Here is a 16,860-nt window from a genome sequence, read left to right on the forward strand (position 1 = left end):
GAGCGAGTTGTGTCAGGACTTACATAGGAAAGTGAAGTTAGCAGTTTGAAGGTATGTGTCTGGCTGTGATTCACAACTACAAAAGCAAGTTGTATTTATCTGAAGCTTATTCTAAATCTAGGAATTCTCTCTAAAGTCACCTGGTCAGTCTACACCAAGCAAACTTGGTGGTTTTTATTTTATTTTTTGGGTAATGATATGGATAACAGAGGATGGTCTAATAACATGTATGAACGAAAAAACAGCTGCTTAATCAGTGTAGTCACAAAATGTCTATGCTGCCATCTAGTTGTGGTAACCTTCTTAACCTTTAATTTCCTCCATATGATGTGTTTGCATGTGACTTGCCCACCAAAATTGGCAGCACTCTTTTTGAGGAGCCGCCTTGAAACCATGCCAAAATCTTAGGTCCCTACGGAGTGAACCATGGAGCATGGGATTTTTCTACAGAATGGTCGCATACTTAACATAATTTAATTAAGACGTGTAACAAATGTCTGATAATAGCAGTCTCTCCGTGGTGGACTAGTAAGTCTTCTCTGTGTATCTTGATCTGAATTGCTGCTTGCCTGTGTCTCCGTGTGAGACCAGAATAAATCCGTGGTTCTGAGGAGGGCTTTGCCTCATGGCATACCAAGATAAAAGCTGCATGATGCTTTATCTTAAGGCTAATGGTTTGTCTTAAGCCCAGATGAACTTAGGTGGCAGGTGATTTGCAGCCCTTTGCTAACACTGCCGTGCTGTACCTGAGGGACAGTGCGGGGCTGTGCTGAGTGGCAGTCAGCATCGCAGCCGCTGTGATGGGGATGGGGAGTGTAAGAACATGGTTGTGAGAGGAACCAGGCTGTTGTAGGAGCTGGGGATACAGCAGTATGTGGAAATAGGGATGGAAGATGGAGGACTGAGTGGAGAAAGCGCTCTGTGGAAGAACACGGAGAAACACTGGTATGGGGACAGAGGCGCCGCAGAGAGCTGCGCCTGGGTGTGTGCCTGTAGCAGAGTCAGTGTAGGCAGTGCTGTGTTTGTGCTATCGGGCACAAGCAGGTAGATGAGCTACGGACCAGTAAATGCTGTAAAGAATAGCAGTAGGTGTTTCTCAACGATGTTCTCCAGCAGCGGCCGTATCGCCCTGTGGAGGCCAAGCCCTGCCCACTCCGTGCTGGCAGCGTGCTAAGCTGGAGCCCGAGATGGCCTGCTGATTTACAGTTATTAAATCATTCGTAAGCAGAGTTAAGGACTTGACAGTGAGAATGCAGAATGCCTGCAGTCGGGTTTGTAAAACGGGTTATCTCTGGTTCCATCCTGTGGCCCTCGAAGCGTCCAAGCACACCTGACGGGCATATCTGAGAACCACCTTCGGTGGCTCCTTTTCCTCGGGCTCCCGGAGCTGGGCCCCGGGGCCTCCTGGAGGCAGAGGCAGCCGGGGCTGGGAGAGGGAGGCGACGCCGAGGCGTTGCGTGCGAGCGTCGGCGCCGCCGGGAGGCGCGGAAGGCCGCAGCGGCGGGGCGGCGACGGCCGGGACGCGGCGCTTGCGTGCGGCTCCGAGCGCCTCAGCCGAGACGGCGCGCCCCGCTCACGTGATCGGTGCCGACCAATGGGGCGATCGCGTGATGCGCGGCGGCCGGCGGCTGCGTCGGGGCGGCCGGCCAAGATGGCGGAACGTGCCTGAGGGGTGGCGGCGGCCGCGCGGGAGGGACGGGCAGGCCCGGCTGTGGGGAGGGTCCGCGCTGCCCCCGCTCCCTCCCGGGGAGGATGGTAAAATGACCCAGGGGGGGAAGAAGAAGAAACGCGCCGTGAACCGCAGCATCATGCTGGCCAAAAAGATCATCATTAAGGACGGAGGGACGGTGAGGCCGGGCGGGGCCGGAGGGCGGGGGGGGGGGAGAGGCAGGCAGGCTGACGGGAGGTGGCGGCGCGGGGCGGCCTGCGGGCTTCGAGCCTCGGTCGGAACCGCCGTGCGGCGGGACGGCACCCAGCCCCGCTCTTGGTTCGCGCTGCGCTTCTCGCAGTGCGGCCTCGGCGCGAGGAACGGCGGCGAGTCGTGGCGCGGAGTCGCGACAGGCGCGCTGAGCACGGCGTATCGGGAGCTGGGAGGAAACGCTACACCTGCGGTTGTCGCGCCGCGCGGCTGAGCGCGCGGAAGCCGAGTGGGGCCGGGGCGGCATGAGGCTGGGCGGCATGTTCCGTACTGTGAGGGAGCGGCCGGAGCTCCGGAGCAGTGGGTGCCGGGCTGCGCCGCCGCTCCTCCGACGGCCCGCCCTCCTCCCGTGTGCCGGTCTTTATTCGGGCGCTCGGCTCTAGGGGCCTGTCATCCGTTTTGGCAGCTGGAGCCCGATCTTTGATTTGATCTGTCAGTGGTTGCTGACGACACGTCGCCTGTGGGTCTTTTTTTTCTGCCGTGCAGTACTGTAGATTGGATGCGTGCCCTTCTAACGCAGTGTTTTTATTTCAAGAAAGACTTTAACGCGGGGACGTGTCGGCCTCCGGGGGCCTCCTCGAACTCTGCGTGAAGTGATGGAGTGAGGGCTGGTGCTGGCGTGGCACGTGTGCTAGTGGATGGCCTTTTGGAACGAGCAGGGGGCTGGTTGTTACGTAACAATGCGCTTCGGAGTGAATTCTCTCTGGAACCATCAATTGCTGATGAAAATACAGTGTGTTTCGAAGCGCCCTTCATCGTTCAACTAATATTTGCCAAGAGACAGAAAGGGTTTTATGTTTTCAAAACTTTCAAGCTACCTGGTATAACATCCTTATAATGCCAGCACGAACTTAATATGCCTGGATTGCCACTGTTGCTCAGTGCTGGAACATCCTGTCAGGTCCTCCGTGCCCAGTCTTCCTGGTTTCTTTGTCTGCCCAACGTGCTATGGGACACGATGGGAAACAGGTAAATGAAAAGGGCTTGTGTCTTGAACGTGTGCGGTTAGCAAACCAGTCATTAATCTAGCATCTGAGTGAACAGTTTCCAGCCTCACTGGTTTATTTTCAAGCCGTTTCACATCAAAGAAAACTCAGTGACTTTTGCCTGCAAGGGGATGCAGCTGCCTAATAAAGCACTGTCATAGGGTAAATAGTTTATTGATGAGGAACTTAATTTATTGTAACTTCTGTTTACTGATCTTGATGTTCAAAGAGAGAGATTAAAAAAAAAAAAAAAGCAAAAGGGGAAGAAGAATCCACTTAGTGCCCTGTGGAGCCTCTCCCAGCTCTACAGTTAAGCAGGGTCATGCAGCGAAGTGCTGAGCACTGCAGGCTGGGGCAGCTTGTGTGCTGCTCGTGGTCTCATTGGTTGTGCTCTGGCCTCTGTGCAGACCAGAGCCCCCAGCCTCTCCATCCTGCTGATTCTGCCCCTTTTGTCTCTCCTGGCATGGGCAGGTTTGGGTGTATGTTTGATTATTCCTGTGTTTTGGTGTTCACCACCTTATTGCTTATACAGAGACTTTGTAAACTCAGCTAGTTCAGGCACCACGGGCTCTGGGTGATGTGCTCCTGGCACACAGCGTGTCTCCCTGCCCACTCTCACAGAGCTCAGCCTGCTGCCAGCAACCCTGCCAGCCTGGTTGGATGCCTGCACCTGGCGTGGAGGCGGCCCTGGGCCTTGTGCTTCTGTCCTGAGCCCTGGCTGGAGCTAGTAGCACGTTCAGCATCTTGGTACTTGGCATAGGATGGTTCTTCCTGAAGTATTAAGCTTGTGGTGATGGTAATTAGATTTGTTTCCCTTCATCATGAATTATATAAAAGTTCATGGAGGAAGCACACTGTGGCTGACCACTGTTATAAGTAAATAGTTTCAGAATCTCGCTGTTACAATTTGACAAGGATGACTGTGCCAGCAGTATCCCATAGAACTGCTATTTTAAAACTGGTATTTTTGTATTACTCTTTGCAGTTTAGTAGCTGTATCACAGAAAGCAGCGTGCAGTGGTGTTTGTGGTCAGGCTGACCAAAAGGAGAGGTGGTAACATCAGTTGTGTGGGTTCCTTGCTATTCATAATTTTGCCTTTCTTTACGACCTACTGGAATTCACCTAGGATAAGATTATGTATTTTTTAAGTACTCATTAGATGAATTAAGAGTTACACCTCAGTTAGGTGTGATTAGATTGCATCTGGTGTTGTAGATAAGAACTACTAACAGTACCTGTGAGAAGTGGGCACTGGCGATAGAAAAGAAAGGCAGTTTAACTCAGTGATCTTGATGCCACTGGATTTTTGCTTCTGCCACCGTAATGGCAACGTGTGATGGGCACTGCTTTGACAGAATGGGAATAGGTCTGACCTGTGGTACTTGGAAGGTCAGGTGGTGGTTTGTTACAGCACTGCTGCCACCCCAGCATGGTAGCTGGTGTGGCAATTTGAAAGCAGTCTAGGGAAGATGAGAGTGAACCTGATTTCTTGTAGCAGGCTGAGGCACCCAGCTGAGATTGTTTCTTATGGTTTCTGCAGAGCCGCATAAAATTTTAATCCAAAACTGAAATAAAGATTGTGGGTGGAAAGGGCAAGGAATGGTGGGAAGTCAAGGTAATTATAGCCACTTTCTGTACCTATGAAGACTTAATTTAGTGCAGTAAGAGAATAAGACTGAAAAAATAGCAGAGATCTGGGTGAGCACTTACTGAACAGGGTTTGGGAAAGAAAAATGGCACAATATGAAGGGCCTTTTCCAGCTTACCTTTAGAGTACTGATAGAGTTACTTTTAAAAAAAACTGTGATTTAGCTGTAGGGCTGAACGGTGGTTTTCTGTGTTTATTTCCTGCAGTTGTTTAGAAGGCTTATATTTTTTCTGTTGAGATAAATTGGAATCCAGATAGAAAAGCTGGATACAACTTACGTACATTTTGTAATGAAAGACTCTAATGTTACCTAGCTGGACCTTAAAATTGTACAGCACCTGAGGTTGGAAGGCACCTCCGATGATTTCTAATCCACCTGCCCCCCACTTCCTGCAGCCAGGGTCACTGGAGCAGTGTGTGCTGGGCTGTGTCCACCTGTGCTGTGGGGACAGGGATTCCACAACCTCACTAGGTGACCTGCTTCCACTTGGTGTCAAGTTTAAGTCCAATTGCCTGTATTTTAGTTTGTGCCTCCAGTCTTGTCACTGAGCATATATGACAACACCAGGGTGTGTCACCTTTCCTTCCTCCCGTCGGACATCCATATGTGTTGCTGAGGTCCCCCTCAGCCTCCTAGAGAAAGGAGCCAAGGACTTTGGGCTGTTTGCTCTGTAGCAGTGCTGGGTCTCATCAAGTCAGTGCCACTGCTGGCGACACATCTTTACGTGAAGCTGGGACAGTGGATGCTGAGGCTGCATTTTAAGGTTATACAGCACATTCAACATTTCTGATGAGTTATTTATACTAAATTCTTATAAAAATATGTAGTGCACTGTTTTCTCAATTTGCAATGCAGAATTTTGTTTGACAAGTTAGTGTTTTAGAATATATGAGATGAGCAGGTTTTCCCTCCCACACGCTTCTTTTTCTCATCCAGAGCTGCTTCTAATTATATCAAATCACCAAGGAATTTGAAGTTTCTTATTTTAAACCCATTTTTCAGACCTCTTCCTACATTTGAAGCCCATTACTAGCGGTATTTGGAAAACTATCAGTTCTGTCCCTGAGATTTGCTTCTGGCAGCCACTGTGTCAGTTTCTTTCTTGATTCAAAGTTATCAAGGTTTAGCACTTGGCCGTGGTGTGTTTTATTAACAGAAATGCCCCATGCTGGTTGGCACAGTAGGTGATTAGATGTTGGTGTAGCTGAATGAGGATACTGCTTTGTTCTGAAGTTATAAAAATTTCATTTCCGTGCAGCATTGCGTGGGCTCAAATGTTTTTCTCAAGGAAGAAAAAAATGCAGTCCTTCAAAGAGTGTTTCTGCTTTCAGTAGCAGCCTTGTTTTCCAGACTGACAGTGTAAGTGCTTCATTTTTCTCTTTGAGATGAGAGTGCACTTTGTACTCCACAAAGCATTCAGGCACTTCAGCACATTAGGTTGAGCAGCTCCTCTGAGATGTTTTGAGTTCCGTTTCATTTCTTAACCCTTCTGTTTACAGTGCTCAGATGCATTTGTTGTTACTATGACAGTTACTCAGATGCTTTAATGTCCTGCTTTTCCTCTTGTTTTAGCCTCAAGGAATAGGCTCACCCAGTGTCTACCACGCTGTGATAGTGATATTTTTGGAGTTTTTTGCTTGGGGACTCCTGACAGCGCCCACTCTGGTGGTAAGTGATGTGCTTAAGTTCCTTCTTGCTGGGTATTACTGGGTATTACTGAAAGGCTTCAAATGCCTGAATTAAATGAAAATTGTGCATCATCGAGCTGCTCTGTTATGCATATGAAAAGAGTTCTTTGATTTCTATATAAAGTCAGAAATCCAAAATTATTTAATTAAAGCAATATAACACTGTGACAGATGTTTATGTGGAACTCTGATAACGCTTGTAAATGCTTTCTGACTCAAAACATGAAGGACAGCAATGAAAGGGGCTACAAGACATGGGCACGCTGGAAGCTAAAGGACAAAACAACTTGAAATTTGGTAAAATTCTGCAGGGGTGTGTGTGTGTGTATAGGGAGCTCTTGGCTGACATAGCTGTGCTTTAAACGAGCTTTGGAGCCTCCCTGTGACTAGTGAAAACATTCACAGCAGCATGTTTGTATCAAATTCTTTTCTAATGTAGTTGGTTGCTCTGTTCGGATTTGGTCTGTTAGGTGACACATATTTACTAATTAGATGGAACAAAGATTACAGATCTCCAAGCAAATCCCTCTTAAAATGCAATCTTGGTGCAGTTCTGTGAGCTGCTGGTAACCATGACTAGTCTGTTGGATACAAACTTTTTGTCAACCACTGAATGGAAACCATCTTGGGTAACACAAGTAGACTGGAGATCAGTGCCTGTTTAACCAGCCTGCCTCAGCTGTAGTCTCTGACCTGGGAGAGACACTTGAGAATGGTGTTGTCCTCTGCCTGTGCATCCGCCCACAGTCAGCAGTAGTGTGAGAGAATTCCAGCTGAAATAAGTTTCCAGGTTTTCTGTGCAGTACTCTGTTTAGTTTTCAGCTATTGAGCCTGGCTGAAATGCGTGCTTCCCAAAGTGTGAAAGAACTGAAGCTTCTCTCAAGTAAAGCTAAAACCTCAAAGTCAGAGTACAGGAAAAAAATGCACACTTTGGTATTTTACAGCTAAAAGAATGCAGATAGACCATGCCTGTTGCTGAGGGGGAGGCTCCACTGTATTTAACACTTCTCAGTAACGCACAGAGAATATCCACAGAGTATCCCAAAGGCCACTTTTGTCACTGTGCTTACCCTGCTGTTCCTTGCAAAGCAATAATGGTGATGGAGGCTATTTAGCTATTTCCCCCCTTCAGTAAATTGTGCTTATCTGAGGTGACTGGTGTAATGTATTTGGAGTATTCTTTCTGTGTAATTTCAATAATATCTCGTAACTAAGATGTTGGATAGTGAACCTGATAATAATGGTTACTGAGTTGATTTTCCTTAGTGTGGATTAATTTTGCATAATTTTGGCTGCCTTGCAGTTTAAAATCTCTCTCTATAATCCATGAAAACAGAAAATGCTGTGGGCGTGCCATGCTATAGAAAGTGGGTGCATGATGAGCAATATTTATCGCTAGTATTGTGTAAACAACAGTGTTCAAATTTCTTCTTCAGGTTTTGCACGAAACCTTCCCAAAACACACATTTCTGATGAATGGTCTAATTCAAGGAGTAAAGGTAGGCTGACAAAAGTAATCACAATTTCAGGTGAATGATGGGTGGGATTTAGAAATGACTGCACCCAATGAGAAAAACATTTCAGAGATTTTTCAGTATAGCTTTAGTAGTATAAACTGAATGTGAGAATAAAGTCTTGCCAACAAAGCTAGTGTGTATCATTTTACTCAAGTACTGCTTTGTGTGTTGGTGTGTGTGTTGTTGACTAATCCCAGATGACACACATGGTGTTAAAACTTGGTGCTCTGCTAGGGTATTTTCAGTTACTCTCATGTGAGTTCCAAATATAATAAAACAAAGCACAGTTCCTGAAATTGCTTGTATTGATGGATCATCTGTCTTGAGTTTTGTGCAGCTCTGAGATATTAAAAGTTGTCTTACGTGTTAGCAAACATGGAACAGATTAGGAATGCTTGACCATACCACCTTTCTGCTGCATTGTAGTCGTTAACTGTAGTAGAAAGAGAGCCTACTCCGCCATCAGTTTGTGGTATGGATGGCTGTCACGATTCTGAGCGCTCAGTTCTAACTGAAATGTTTTGTTTCACTTAGGGCTTATTATCATTCCTCAGTGCCCCACTCATAGGTGCCCTGTCTGACGTGTGGGGACGAAAGTCCTTCCTGCTGCTAACAGTGTTTTTCACCTGTGCACCAATACCACTAATGAAGATCAGCCCATGGTTAGTGAATTCTCTCACACTTTATTTGTTCCTTGTATAGGTTCTTATCTAATGCTTTTTTCTAGTATTGTTGATTAAAATATTGTTTGGGCTCCTTGTATTATAAAATCATAGAATTGTCCACCTACTACTGACGTTGCCCTTAGTACCATATCTACATATTTCTTGAACACATCCAGAGCAGTGACTCAGCCACCTCCCTGGGCAGCTCATTCCAGTTCACTCTACTCTTTTGGAGAATAAGGTTTTTGTAATGTCCAACCTGAAGCTCCCCTGGTGCAACTTGAGGCCTTTCCTTCTCATCCTATCACCTAGTTACCTGGGAGAAAAGGCCGACCTCCACCTTGTCACAACCTCCTTGCAGGTAGTTGTAGAGAGCAATAAGGTCGTCCCTGAACCTCCTCCAGGCTAAACAATCCCAATTTCCTCAGCTGTTCCCCATAAGATTTATGATCCAGACCCCTCACCAGCTTTGTTGCTCTTCTTCTGAACACACTCCAGATCCTCAGTGTCTTTCTTGTAGTGAGGGGCCCAAAACTGATCACAGTATTCGAGGTGTGGCCTCACCAGAGCTGAGTACAGTGGGACGATCACCTCCCTGCTCCTGCTGACTACACCTGGGCACACTGCTGGCTCACATTCAGCTGAGCATTAACCAACATGCCCAGGTCCTTTTTCTCTGTAGTCCTCCAGCCACTGTGTCTCAAGCCTGTAGTGCTGTGACCTCAGCCCAGTGATCCACGCTGTCCAGATCCCTCTGTAGGGCCTTCCTCCCCCCAGGCACATCAACACTTCCTCTTAACTTGGTTGTCTTGGCCATCTGCAAACTTCTGCTGTGGGTGCACTCAATCCCCTTGTCCAGATGATCAGTAAAGTTAAGAAACAGGATGGGCCCCAATATGTTCCCCTGGGGACACCACCACTTGTGACCGGGCACCAGCTGGATTTAACTCCTTTTACCACCACGCTTTGGGCCCAGCCCTGCAGCTGGTTCTTCACACAGCAGAGTGTATCTGTCCAGGTCATGAGCTGCAAGCTTCCCCAGGAGAGCACTGTGGCAGACAGTGTCAAAGGCTTTGTGCAGTCTGGGCAGACTACGCGAACAGCCCTGCCCTCATCGCCAGGTGGGTCACCCAGTCGCAGAAGGAGACTGACTCAGTTCCCCCAACTTTGCAAACTGAAGTAGCCTGTGTGAGCTGCTGCCCTGCTTAGCCACTACTTACTATGGGTCATTACTGTGGCCACTTAATCTTGAAATTAACCGACTACAAGAAAGAAAAACTTAGGCGTGAAATAACCATTTGTAAACTGTTACTGCAGTTTTATAGTTTTGCTTCTCTAGTTTTAAAATCCATCAGCTTTCACACCATCTGCAAATTTAGTAAGCTCTTAACTGGCACATACATTCTGCAGGTAGTGCATGAGTCAGAATTCTCAGTGTTGGAGACACCCGTGTGCCGTACCTCAGGGTGTAGCTGCAATAACAGACTGCACTGACCCAGGGCAGAGGCAACTATTCAGGTAGCTCCATCCCCTTTTCAGTCTTACTCTGGTCACACGCGTTCTTCGTGGCTACTTCATCCCTTCTGTGGGGCAGCTTGTTTCAAAGTGTAGCTTAATGTTTCTAATTACATCCTACTAGTGTCTATAGTGTCTAGCATAAAGATAGGGCTAGTTTTTGAGATCTACTGCCCAAGTTCTCAAGATACTCGAGTTCTTGACTTGCTTTTGGCTATTGGCATCAACGTTTCATTTCCTATAAGAACTTAATCACAGCAGCTTCTTGTACATGTTACAAAATTATGCTGTTTATGGTCGGTGCACAAAGAAATTGCCCAACTGTATAAACTGTACAACTGCTGTAAGTCCATTGTAGTATTTGTCAGGAAAAGATGGACAAGACAGTTACTGTTGAGCTGTACTTGGATTTCGAGACTTTTTGCTCCTAGCTAGCTGTTCTGATTATTTACTGATGTTTTTACGATGTTTTCAGGTGGTACTTCGCTGTTATATCTGTCTCTGGAGTTTTTGCTGTGACGTTTTCTGTGGTTTTTGCGTATGTAGCAGACATAACCCAAGAACATGAAAGAAGCATGGCCTACGGTTTGGTATGGTTGCTATTTTGTTTGGTTGGGTTTTTGCTCCGTTTGTATTTTATTCAGTACTAACACTTCGGTCAGTAAAGCTTTTAAAAACTGATATTTCCAATTCTTTTTTGGCAAGTCGGTTTCAGCCTGAAGTAGGGTTAAATTATAGTCACCCAGTTCTGTGGCTCCTTTTGAATATTCCACTCTACCTTAAACATAATATGACTGTGTTAAAGCCTCTCTTTCTGAGAGTTATCATCAGTGCTAACAGTGTAATTTGGGAGCTCACATTAGCATTAACTACCTTGTCATTTTTAAAAAATGTAAGTATCTTTCTTGGATCATTTTGGATCATTTTGGAACTGGCACTGCTGTATTGGGACTGCTGCTGCTGCTGCTGTCTCCATTCATATTTCCATTCAAAAAAATGCAGCCGGGTAACTCATCTGTCTTGAGTTCTTTTTGACTCGCCTCCATTTCTCCCAGTAACCTGCAAATCTCGGGAGCCTTCATGGGCTTATATATTATGGATTAGCAGAATCATTTCTTGTGTTCAAGCTACAGAATCTGATGATACTCAGCAGGGACAGCTGAAAGCGAGGGATAAGGAACTAAATTGCTTCTTCTTGTATGTATGCGTCAGGAATTGAGGGACATTTGAGAGTGCCATGAGCTTCACACTGCTGTCCAGTTAGCCAAAAAATCTTTTTCTTCAAAAATTTTGTCAGAAATACACACTGCACAGACCCAGAGAAAAAGTTATCTTTAATCTCTACCTGATAAAAACGGGAAGGCTTCTGAAAGCCAGCGAAAGTAAGTAATAACACTTCTGAATGTTATCACTGAAACCCTTACCAACTGTTCTTTGTTTCAGGTTTCAGCAACCTTTGCAGCAAGCTTAGTTACCAGCCCTGCCATCGGTGCCTACCTTGGTCGGGTCTATGGAGACAGCTTGGTTGTAGTCCTGGCCACGGCGATAGCCTTGTTAGACATTTGTTTTATTCTTGTTGCTGTACCAGAGTCGCTGCCGGAGAAGATGCGGCCGGCGTCCTGGGGAGCGCCCATTTCCTGGGAACAGGCTGACCCTTTTGCAGTAAGTTTGTGAAATAATGGAGTATGTCATATTTGAAAATGCTGAGCTTTTAAGAAAAAACAGTGATTGAATTTATTATGTTTCAAGCTTAAAAAAAAAAACCAGCAAAGTTCATACTTTAATCTTGCACTTCTGCTGACGCTTTTGCCAGCGATCTTGCTAAATGCTCAGAAAATGTTTAGGTGTCTTAGCTGACATGTTTTTCAGTACCTTTTATCAGGTGTACTTTTTCTGAATATGACAACTAAATATTTTCCAACACGTTTTTTCCTGCTGCAGTCCTTGAAGAAGGTTGGCCAGGACTCAATAGTGCTGCTAATCTGCATCACAGTCTTTCTTTCCTACCTCCCGGAGGCAGGTCAATATTCCAGCTTCTTCCTGTACCTCAGACAGGTAAACGAACATTTTGATACGGATTTGAATGGCAGTAAATTTACCAGCAGGTTACAGTGCTGCTGAATCAACACAAAAAGCATAGATATCAAATATAATTTAAAAGTTTGCAGCAGTTAAGTACTCCTGCAGATAGGATTTCTTTTGTTTTTAGATACAGAGGAATAAATGCATTCAGTTTCTCATATTTTGTTACTATGTTATTCTTGGATTATGAAGTTCACTCTGTCAGACTGCTTTGTTAATTGATGACAGAACCACTCACTGGTTCTCTGTTTGTGCCTCGCTAGTTTTTTATATTTTACTTGGTGGAAAAAACAAAATTTAAGTTAGCCTGGAGTTGAGTAACTTCTGCACTGACTGTTCTTAGACTGATGTGTGTGATGACATGGTATGCACTTAACATTCAATTGTCAAATTGTTTGTTATTTATGTATCTAGATAATGGGATTTTCATCTGAAAGTGTTGCAGCATTTATAGCAGTCCTTGGAATTCTTTCCATTATTGCACAGGTGAGTCACTGCTGAGTATTTCACTGAGCGACTTGGGAGGAGCTAAGCACTATGGAGAGCTTCCATGTTCTGGATCCAGAAATCTCACTCACCTTTTCTGTAGCTGTTCTTCTAAGCTTCTAACAGTTGATAACACTCCTACTTTAACTAACTTACTTAGATGAACAGCTTGCCAGATAAGAGTGCAGGTCATTAATATGCAAGGTGCTTTGTGTTGGGATAACAAAATCCTTTTGTTTAGAAAAAGGAGAGCTTATATTACTTGCTAATCATCTAATTGATGATTTTTTTTGGTACAGGCAAGGCTCCTACTTGGCAAATACTGCTTTTGAACTTTGCTTTTTTAATTCATTAATTTATTTGCATGTATTTAACGTTCAGAATAAAATGTTATTTTTGTTTTCTTGTACGTTTCTCCCTGCTCTGTTAGACAATAGTTTTGAGTTTGCTCATGCGGTCCATTGGAAATAAAAACACCATCCTACTGGGTCTAGGATTTCAAATACTACAGCTTGCGTGGTACGGCTTTGGGTCCGAACCTTGGTACGTACATTTCATTTTTACATCTGAATTAATGTTTTTCTGCATTTTATCCTTTACCCAAGAGAGACACTTTTGTCTATGTACGCACGAATACACGAATACATAGGTACATGTTCTGTCTGCAGGACTCTGTCCCTGTGGAGTAGTTACCTCAGTCTATTTTCTGCAGGATGATGTGGGCAGCAGGAGCTGTTGCAGCCATGTCCAGTATTACTTTCCCAGCTGTAAGTGCACTGGTGTCACGAACTGCTGATGCTGACCAACAAGGTAGGTGTTCCTTAACCCTCTGAATTCCAGTCAAAGAAATCCATGAAGCCGAATGTATCTAGCGACTCACCTGTTACCATGGTAGCCCATGCACTTGAGCCTAGCTCAGAAACTGCAAAAATCCAAGCTGTGTTAAAGCTGTGTGTGCATTTTAAGTCCTTCTGTCCCAGAGGCAGAACATTCAGAAAATCTCAACAGTAGAAAAATACTTAGTGACACTAATGCACTCTTTATTTCCATTACTTTTATGCAAGTTAGCTTTGTTGTCCAGTGCTTCCTTTGCTATGAGTCTGATAACAAGGTCTCAGAATAGGCATGGCATAGGAAATACTGTTCTAGGCCTGCAGGGACATGGAAAAAGAGCCTTGAATATATCATAGGACCATTTTTCTGTACCCTTGTTAACGCTACCCATGGTACAGCACCAGTGACACTTTTCCTACTTGGATTGGCTTAAAAGGCTTAATTAAAATCACTGTTTATGTACGTATGATATTAATAGCTGACGGCACACGTTGTTGTTCTCAGGCGTTGTTCAAGGGATGATAACGGGAATTAGAGGCTTATGCAATGGTTTGGGACCTGCGCTGTATGGCTTCATATTCTACATATTTCATGTTGAACTGAATGAACTCCCTATGCCTGAATCGCCATCAGGAGGTACTGTCGTCACACAATACCACTTACAACAGGTATTCCTTTACTTACTGATTCCTAAACCAGAATTAGTTCTTGAGTATGATGCTGTGCTACGTTTCATCACGCTGAATGGAAATGAAGCATGTAAAAACAGCTTCTAAAATCACTCTCACAGAGCATTTTTTTTAAATAGGTACCGTGGTTAATTTCTCTTTGAAAGAGATCCAATAGGCAACAGACCTTATAAAGAAAAGGAAAAAATAGACTGATTAGTAGCAGCTTTCTTGTCTTCTGTGCAGTTCCCTAGCACTATATTTACTTTTCACATGTTGTGCATTGTAGTTGTGGTGTTCCTTAGTCTTTTAGCCAAGCCTTCTGTTTTTTACTTCCTTACTGATAATAAGAAAAAAGAGCAGCTGTCTGTACTGGCTGCAGCAGGATAAGGCAATGCTTATTTCCAGCTGTTACACTCAGTGCTGTCTAGCTCTGGTTCACTGGTTAATTTTAGAGCAGAATCTCTGCCTCATTTCCTTTTTCTTTGGTACTTTTTTGTTAATGGTGGTTTCTTAAGACTGTTTTTCGATGGCAGTGAAAGCCAATGACTGGAAATGCTCATTGTTCAGGCCACAGAACTTGTTCTGCACTACTTCCATACAGTTGCATTGTCTGCACTGCCACCTGTTTTTGTTCTAGATGGCAAATGGCACTTTGAGAGGAGAGGCAAGAGTTCAGGTCAGCAGGGAGAAGATGCTAGACTTGAATCTTGTCCTGCTGCCTCCCAAGGAGCATGCTCTACAAGCTGATGTCCAGCTGCAAATGCCCAAAAGCACAGAAAATCTCCTACTGCTCAACTGTTATTTTCTTTCACGTGCCCTAGGACAGGAAGTTAGCAGCAGCAGTAAATGGCACGTTCCCTCTCTTAGATTTAAGATGTAATCTGTCCAGCTTTCTTCTAAAAGATTCCCCATGGAGGCCAAGTGTCATCTTGCCAAGCGTAGCAAGAAAAAAAAGCTGCTTTCACTTATAAAATGTGTAGTTTAGCCATCTTAGTACATGAACACATCTAGAGCCTTAATAGCTTGTGTTGTTGCTGTTTGCTTTTTTCCAGAATTCTATAATTCCTGGACCCCCATTCTTATTTGGGGCATGCTCTGTGCTGCTGGCACTGCTTGTTGCCTTGTTCATTCCTGAACACACCAACCTAACTGTACGATCCAGCAACTGGAAGAAACACTGTGGCAGTCATGGCCATCCCCACAGTCCACAAGCTCCTGGTGAAGCTAAAGAACCATTACTACAAGACACAAATGTATGACAAAAAAAAAACCTAGAAGACTTTTTAGACATTTTCCATCAGCGGTTTGGGATACACATTCCACTTCCATCAAAAAGTTTCTTAAGGTAATCTTCAGAATTATCTTTCTGCATGAAATTTATAGAAATTAAAAAAAAAAAAACTTCCAAAGATGTTGCCATTACATCAATAATATGCTTTTTCTTTCTTAAAAGTTAAGTACTTATCTCTTGCCATGAAATACTGTTACTATTAAACTTTACATTCTAGTTTGGAGACAAAAGAATATAGTCAAGGTTTGAGCATGTGTCCTTCTGTTTCCTTAAGGTGGTGAGCTTTAATTCCACTCATGCTAAGTCTCAGTGAGACATACGAGCATCCGTGTGGACCCATTCATTTTAATGTTGTAAAATCTTGGGTCAGATGATTCAAAGCCTTAATGTAAATGTACTCAAGTAGGGAAAAGGTGAACTGGTATCATTTATTTTGAAGAAGTCATATGGTGGATTTGTTGGTTGTTTTTTTTTTTTGTTTTTTTTTTAAAGTTTGTACTAATATAAAAACTACAAGCACGCTTGCTGAACAGTGAAAGTTATTTTTATGTAAGTGCATTTACTCTATTTTTGAACAAATGGTAGTATCAAACTTTTGTTTAAATATTAGGTGGGTGTTTTGAGCCTGCAGATTTTAATATGGGCTCTAAAACTCTGCTTTCATAAATACCGTTTATTATACCACTATATTTCTGATGTTTGTGTAATCATACAAGGACCTCAAAACTTGAATACAGACTGAACTATAAGCTGATAGCCTTGAATACGTCAGTGTGCTCTCTATAGTGGCCTTTGAGGACTATCACAGTAACCCTTTTACATTACAGAGCTAATGTTTTAGTCCTACATTTTCAGGACCCCTTAGTACAGAAGAAAGCTTTATACAATGACAGATGTGAATTTCTCTAAAAGTGTATATTTTTGTGTCCAGTTGTATTATTTAAGTGTTCCTTTGTATAAATTTGTGTATAAAGTACTGTATAGGTTTAAAACATTTTCATCTTGTGGTTATCGCTTAATGCTTTTTTACCTTTGAACATTCACCATTGTTGACCAAGAGCAGGAAAAAATATGTAAATATACTGTTAATAAAGCTGAATATTTTAATGAATTTTTAAATAATAGTTCATGTCATTTGCAACCTTGAAGTCATACAGCATATTTGTTATTCAGTAGGTCTGAGAAAAGCCTGGAGCGTTCCTATTTGTTAGCTACGGCTATTTCCTGTTCTGGTTAGCAGCACCATCTGGCTGCAGCCCTCAGTTCCTCAGCACTCTCATGGATATGATCTACATCAATATAGGTGCTTATGGAGGCAGTTCACATTCAGTGCACTGCAGTTCATCTTTTCACATCCTTTGAAGTCTTGTTATACCCACTAACGCTGACCTAGAACAAGCAGTGTGAGCACACAACACCTCAGAAATGGGTGGCTGCCAAACGGGGACCCTACGTGCAGCGCAGCGCTGGGCCGGTACTGCAGCAGTACAGAAAGGTGAGTAAAGCGTCGCCTCACCCAGTACTGGAAATGGTAACTCAGTACTCTGAAAAGTAATG

The 16,860-nt window shown here is 44.1% G+C and overlaps 1 protein-coding gene across 2 annotated transcripts; it reads left to right on the forward strand.

The window, feature by feature from the left end:
• Positions 1-1,629: 1,629 nt before the first annotated feature.
• Positions 1,630-16,414, forward strand: MFSD14A (major facilitator superfamily domain containing 14A). 2 transcript variants are annotated; one of them, XM_052665568.1, is made up of 12 exons: positions 1,630-1,847; positions 6,127-6,222; positions 7,679-7,741; positions 8,294-8,421; positions 10,415-10,529; positions 11,383-11,601; positions 11,881-11,994; positions 12,436-12,507; positions 12,938-13,050; positions 13,220-13,317; positions 13,846-14,009; positions 15,065-16,414. In XM_052665568.1, the coding sequence occupies exons 1-12, from the start codon at positions 1,761-1,763 to the stop codon at positions 15,269-15,271; spliced, it is 1,476 nt and encodes a 491-aa protein (XP_052521528.1). In that variant the 5' UTR covers positions 1,630-1,760; the 3' UTR covers positions 15,272-16,414. The 2 variants fall into 2 exon arrangements, with proteins under 2 accessions (XP_052521528.1, XP_052521529.1); XM_052665569.1 differs by lacking the exon at positions 1,630-1,847 and adding an exon at positions 2,266-2,887.
• Positions 16,415-16,860: the final 446 nt, after the last annotated feature.

The sequence above is a fragment of the Tympanuchus pallidicinctus genome, unplaced genomic scaffold (genome assembly GCF_026119805.1).
Source record: "Tympanuchus pallidicinctus isolate F22 unplaced genomic scaffold, pur_lepc_1.0 scaffold7, whole genome shotgun sequence".
Taxonomy (NCBI): domain Eukaryota; kingdom Metazoa; phylum Chordata; class Aves; order Galliformes; family Phasianidae; genus Tympanuchus; species Tympanuchus pallidicinctus.

Excerpts from the sequence above, each read along its gene's own strand:
- MFSD14A (XM_052665568.1), top strand. The coding sequence starts at position 1,761 with ATGACCCAGGGGGGGAAGAAGAAGAAACGCGCCGTGAACCGCAGCATC. Across the intron at positions 1,848-6,126 it reads TCATTAAGGACGGAGGGACG|CCTCAAGGAATAGGCTCACC; the intron begins GTGAGGCCGGGC and ends CTCTTGTTTTAG. Across the intron at positions 6,223-7,678 it reads TGACAGCGCCCACTCTGGTG|GTTTTGCACGAAACCTTCCC; the intron begins GTAAGTGATGTG and ends TTTCTTCTTCAG.